The sequence below is a fragment of the Prionailurus viverrinus genome, unplaced genomic scaffold (genome assembly GCF_022837055.1).
Source record: "Prionailurus viverrinus isolate Anna unplaced genomic scaffold, UM_Priviv_1.0 scaffold_35, whole genome shotgun sequence".
Classification (NCBI taxonomy): domain Eukaryota; kingdom Metazoa; phylum Chordata; class Mammalia; order Carnivora; family Felidae; genus Prionailurus; species Prionailurus viverrinus.
In genome coordinates this window covers 3,238,220-3,243,662 of record NW_025927605.1, presented here as the reverse complement: position 1 = coordinate 3,243,662, position 5,443 = coordinate 3,238,220, and the positions used below count along the sequence as shown (strand labels likewise).

At 56.2% G+C, this 5,443-nt stretch overlaps 1 protein-coding gene across 1 annotated transcript; it reads right to left on the bottom strand.

Moving 5' to 3' along the window:
* Positions 1-718: 718 nt before the first annotated feature.
* On the bottom strand, positions 719-5,173 carry LOC125158521 (keratin, type I cytoskeletal 14). The gene is made up of 8 exons (XM_047845733.1): positions 4,655-5,173; positions 3,366-3,448; positions 2,649-2,805; positions 2,321-2,482; positions 2,093-2,218; positions 1,781-2,001; positions 1,641-1,687; positions 719-816 (listed from the first exon to the last, which is right to left on the bottom strand). Exons 1-8 carry the CDS (start codon positions 5,171-5,173, stop codon positions 719-721), a joined length of 1,413 nt encoding a protein of 470 aa, XP_047701689.1.
* Positions 5,174-5,443: the final 270 nt, after the last annotated feature.

Here is a 5,443-nt window from a genome sequence, read left to right as displayed (position 1 = left end):
AGGTGACAACGGCTCAGAAAAGCGTGAGTTCTTACTGGGTTTGTGGACCTCCACTGATGAGCCTTAGGGGACCCAGGAACCTCATGAATTATGTGCAAGTGTGTGTGTGCTTATCGGGCTGGGGGAGGAAAGAATATCTATAGCTTTCAGTATATTCTCAAAGAAATCCCTGATGACAAAACTGTTAAAAAAAAAATCTTTAACCTGCTGCAGTGCCTGGCACACAAAAGGCACTCAATGATATTGGTGAATAAACAAACTAATAAATAAATGAGTAAGCAAATAAGTGAGTGAGTGAATGAATGAATGTGCCTCCATGACCTTGGAGACACCACAAACGACCTAGTACACACATCCATCTCTATCTTTTGAGATGGTGAAAGCCATTCCAGGACCTGAGCCCAGTCCGCCCCCAAGCCCTTTTTCCCAGTCCCAGAGGCCACAGCCAGGTGTTAATGCCAGGCTTCAAAGAGAGGCTTCCCCCACTTTCTCCCCACCTCCACTTCTGACAATGACCAGGTAGAGGCGGGAGCTGTGCAACTCAGATAATGAAGCTTTATTGAATGCCAGGAGAGAGCAAGGGTGAGGCAGGACTCAAGTGTGAAGTCCTTGGGGGGCAAGAAAGGGGATTCCCTAGTGTGGTCTGTATCCACACGGCGGGGGAGCAGCGGGGTGGGGGTGGGGGGTTGCTCCTAGGCCTGAGCAATGCTGAGCAGCCTTAGTTCTTGGTGCGAAGAACCTGCTCGTGGGTGGACACCACCTTGCCATCGTGCACATCCATGACCTTGGTGCGGATCTGGCGACTGGAGGAGGTCACTGGGGAAGAGGGGAGAGAAGGTGTTACCAGCAGAGGACAGGCAATGGAGAAATCAGGAGTGGGGAGACCAGGGAGTTGGGAAGACTTAAGCAGACTATCTCCCTGTTGCCCTCTCCCCTGATTATCTCTTCACTCACTGCTTTTATCTCAGGACTGATCCCATCTGCACAGTTTTTTCAGCCTAGAGCTCCCGAAGGTAGGACAGAGTCTGTGTCCTCAAACTGGAGGCTCCTAAGAACTCAGATCAGCTTGGTTCAGTCCAGATCAACCCAAGTGGACTGGTCTTGAAGGGAAGACCCACGTGGTGTCCTGTCCGTGGTGCTGACCATCAGAACATTGGAGTCTGCCACAGACACCAGGTGACAGAAGTAAAAAGTGGAGGCCACTAACTCCTAGCCCTAAGGAAGGTTTATAAAATGGCTTCTTGGGGCGCCTGGGTGGCACAGTCAGTTAAGCGCCCGACTTCAGCCAGGTCACGATCTCGCGGTCCGTGAGTTCGAGCCCCGCGTCGGGCTCTGGGCTGATGGCTCAGAGCCTGGAGCCTGTTTCCGATCCTGTGTCTCCCTCTCTCTTTGCCCCTTCCCCGTTCATGCTCTGTCTCTCTCTGTCCCAAAAATAAATAAACGTTGAAAAAAAAAAAATTAAAAAAAAAAAATAAAAAAATAAAATAAAAAAATAAAATGGCTTCTTCTACCCAAGTAGGTTTATAAGGGATCTTGGGTGAGAAAACTCTAACTCAACCCCTCAAAAAGCCAATTCTCTGGACCTGCTGGGAGACAGGAAGTGGTCACGAGTCCAGTCTTGATGAGAAGGAAAGTCTTACCGTCTCTGGACGACTGAGAGCCAGAGGAGAACTGGGAAGAAGAGAGGCTATGAAGACAGAAAAGGGCAAGATCATTAGACACATGGGATACAGCAGGTGAATAGTGGGGGCAGGACTGGGAAGGAGGGCAGTGCACTCACTGGGCATCCTCGCCCTCCAGCAGGCGGCGGTAGGTGGCGATCTCCTGCTCCAGCCGCGTCTTCACGTCCAGCAGGATCTTGTACTCCTGGTTCTGCTGCTCCATCTCGCAGCGCAGCTGGGCCAGCTGCTCCTCCACGCTGCCGATCAGGTCCTGGATCTGGGCCAGCTGCATGCAGTAGCGGCCTTTGGTCTCCTCCAGACTGTTCTCCAGGGATGCTTTCTGTGATGGAAGGAAAGATCAAGGATCAGTGAGGGTAGTCACTCCCTCCCTCCCAGTCCTGGATCAGATCCAAGCCTGCCAGCTCCCCTACCATGCTGAGCTGGGACTGCAGCTCGATCTCCAGGTTCTGCACGGTGCGCCGGAGCTCGGAGATCTCGCTCTTGCCGCTCTGCACCAGCTCGCTGTTGGTGGCCACCTCGCGGTTCAGCTCCTCGGTCTGCAGAAAAGAAAAAAAAGTCATTCACACTAGAAGTTCCTGGAAGGCGGGTCTCCTGGGTCCCTTCCCCACCCCTCCCCCTGCCCCTGGGATGACACCCACCTTGCTGAAGAACCAGTCCTCGGCGTCCTTGCGGTTCTTCTCCGCCATCTTCTCGTACTGGTCGCGCATCTCGTTCAGGATGCGGCTCAGGTCCACGCCGGGGGCGGCGTCCATCTCCACGTTGACGTCTCCGCCCACCTGGCCTCTCAGGGCGTTCATTTCCTGCACAACCAAAGAACGGTCCACAGTCAGGAGCCATGGCGACCTGGCAACCAGTCGGGGTTCCCTCCTCTCCGGTGATCCTGGCCTGAGCATTGCCCACACCACCGCCACCCCATCTCAATCCCATCCTTTCCCTCCCAGCTTCATCTTCTAAGCTGGTTCTCACCTCCTCGTGGTTCTTCTTCAGGTAGGCCAGCTCCTCCTTCAGGCTCTCGATCTGCATCTCCAGGTCGGCCCTGGCCAGGGTCAACTCGTCCAGCACCCTGCGCAGGCCGTTGGTGTCGGCCTCCACGGTCATCCGCAGGTTCAGCTCAGTCTCGTACCTGGAATGATCCAAGACAAGAAGAATGGGACATCCATCCTGGCCACACTGAAGGCTTTGTTCTCTGCCCCTTGCAGCTTCTTCCCATAGCTGGCACCCTGTGGGTGGTTTAGGGAGTCAGTTTTGAAAATGGCGTGGTTGGACACAGCACCCATTGAGGACTCAGATCTGAACACTCCTGGGGGCAGGGAATAAGGCAGTTCATTAGGCTGCAGAATTCAGGGAGGGGAGACGCTTCCGGCCTCACAACCAATAGCACACGGGCCTCCAAATGTGACTGCCTCCTACACTTCAGGGGCAGGTGGAGGAGTGGGGAACCCCTCTCCCTTAAAGCAATGGCACCCAAACCTGGCCATGAATCAGAATCACTCAGGTAGCCTGTTAAGAATAACTGAATCAGAATTCCAGGTTGGGGCCCAGGAGTTTTGTATTTTTACAAGCACCCCAAGGGGTTTTCATGTGGCCATCCTGGCAACCGGTCAGCCCTGTTTAGGGGATGCTGCCCCAAAAACACCCCACCCTGGGGAGATTGGACATCCTGAGTCACTGCTGCGAACTCACTTGGTGCGGAAGTCATCAGCAGCAAGGCGGGCATTGTCAATCTGCAGGACGACATTGGCATTGTCCACGGTGGCCGTGAGGATCTGCAGGTAGAGAGGGCACAGGTCGTCAGCCAAATGGACGTCACTAGCCAGACCTCACCGCAGCCTGCATACATCAGGCCTTTGCTTTCCTGCTCTCACCTGAGTCTCCCCTCCTCCCAAAAACCTTTGCCACAGCAACCTAAAGGGTAACCCCTGATGGCCCAGCTTCGACCCACGACTTTGCTGACTCCGGGTCAGAAAAAAATGGATAGAAAGAGCCCTGGCCTTGGAACCAAAAGCCCTTGAGTTATAGTCCTGGTTCTACCACTGATGAGTCTCAGGGTCTCAGTTCCCCTACCCACAGATTGGAGGAGTGACCTAAGGTCCCCAAGTCTCCCTTCCTGGTCTGAATTCTCCTTTTTCTGTACAGGCCAATCTGCCCATCTTCACACCTTCCTTTTAAGCCCGCAGAACATGGGACCTCAGGTGTGGCTTTCCCAAAAGAGGAGACCCCACTAGCACAAGGGATGAGAAAAGAAGAAGCAGAAGAAATACTGAACCCCGGACTGGCTGCAGTCCTCTCCCTCACCATCTAATTTACCAATTCCACGTGAGGCATCAGAGCCAGCCACGAAAGGAAGCAGGATCAGCGGGGAGGGCTCCCAGGGTGAGGTTGGAGCAGGGGGTTGGGGCTGGAGTCAGGTGATACAAGTCCCCCAGGCTCCCTCCTGTGCAGGACACGTAAGGCGGGGCTCCGCTGATCGCCTATGTGGGGTTTTTGTGCCCGCCTGCCGGTGGGGAGGGGCGCCGGTGCCAGGGCTCACGGGCGGCAGCCGCCACAGCCCAGACTAATGAGCTAATGAGTGGTTTGGGTGTCTAGCCTGGTCCCGTTACAGCCTCGCTCCTCCCCTGTGCTGGGGAACAGGTAGCTGCCTCCTGTATTAGCAAGTGGGCACACGGGTTCTGGCCTCAGCTCTGCCATTGATTCGCAGGCCACAGCACCTCTCAAAGCTCTGACTCCTTCCCCTGTAAAATGTAAGGGTAGGAATCCCCAGGCTCTCACGGTCTACGGTCTGGAGCCCCGAAGGGCATGAGCAAAGCGGGGAGACACTGACCGGCTCCGCGGGGGGCATCCAGAGCCAGAAGAAGGGATGCGGGGTTGGCGTCTGCCCGGTCTAGTAATCTAAAGATGCCAGTGGCCTGAGGCATCTATCGCTCCAGAGCGAGGGAGCTAGAATGGCAAGTCCTGACACTCGGTCCACACACCTTGTTCCTCAGGTCCTCGATGGTCTTGAAGTAGGGGCTGTAGTCCTTGGTCTCAGCGGGCCGCTGCCTCTGGTACCAGTCGCGGATCTTCACCTCCAGGTCGGCGTTGGCCTCCTCCAGGGCACGCACCTTGTCCAGGTAGGAGGCCAGCCGGTCGTTGAGGTTCTGCATGGTCACCTTCTCGCTGCCCACCAGGAGCCCGTCACCACCACCGAAGCCACCACCGAAGCCAGCACCAAGGCCACCTCCAAAGCCACCTCCATATCCTCCACCGAAGCCGCTACCCAGGGCCCCACCAAAGCTGCTGCTGCTGCTGAAGCCTCCGCCGTAGCCGCCCCCCAGGCCGTAGGCCCCCCCGGAGGAGTAGCGGGAGGAGGAGACCGACAGGCCCCCGTAGGCGCTGGGGGCCCGGCAGGACCCTCCGGCCAGCACGGAGGACATGCGGCTGGAGCCGCCCCCGATGCCGCAGGAGCCCTTCATGGAGCTGGAGGAGGTGAACTGGCGGCTGCAGGTGGTCATGATGCCAGGAGGAAGGTGAGTGAGCGAGCGAGCGAGCGAGGCGGCAGAGAGGAGAGAGAGGTGCTCAGGTAAGTTGGAATAGGAGGTGGGTGCTTTATACTCCTGAGTAGGGGGCGGGTCTGGCATTTTCCATTCCCCTTGGCTTTCACCACCCACAGGCCAGTGCCAACTCCCAGTCAGATCCCTCCTCTCCCCCGCCTCATCATGTCTGTCATATTTTACTGGAAACTCATTGTTTAGGGTGTTTTTGGTTTCTTGTCCCGCCAGGTG

Bases quoted from the DNA above. Each gene is read 5' to 3' on its own strand.
- LOC125158521 (XM_047845733.1), bottom strand. From the start codon at position 5,173: ATGACCACCTGCAGCCGCCAGTTCACCTCCTCCAGCTCCATGAAGGGC. The intron at 2,219-2,320 runs GTGGGTGTCATC...TCTTTTCTGCAG, and splicing joins AGGACTGGTTCTTCAGCAAG to ACCGAGGAGCTGAACCGCGA. The intron at 2,002-2,092 runs GTAGGGGAGCTG...CTTCCATCACAG, and splicing joins TGCAGTCCCAGCTCAGCATG to AAAGCATCCCTGGAGAACAG.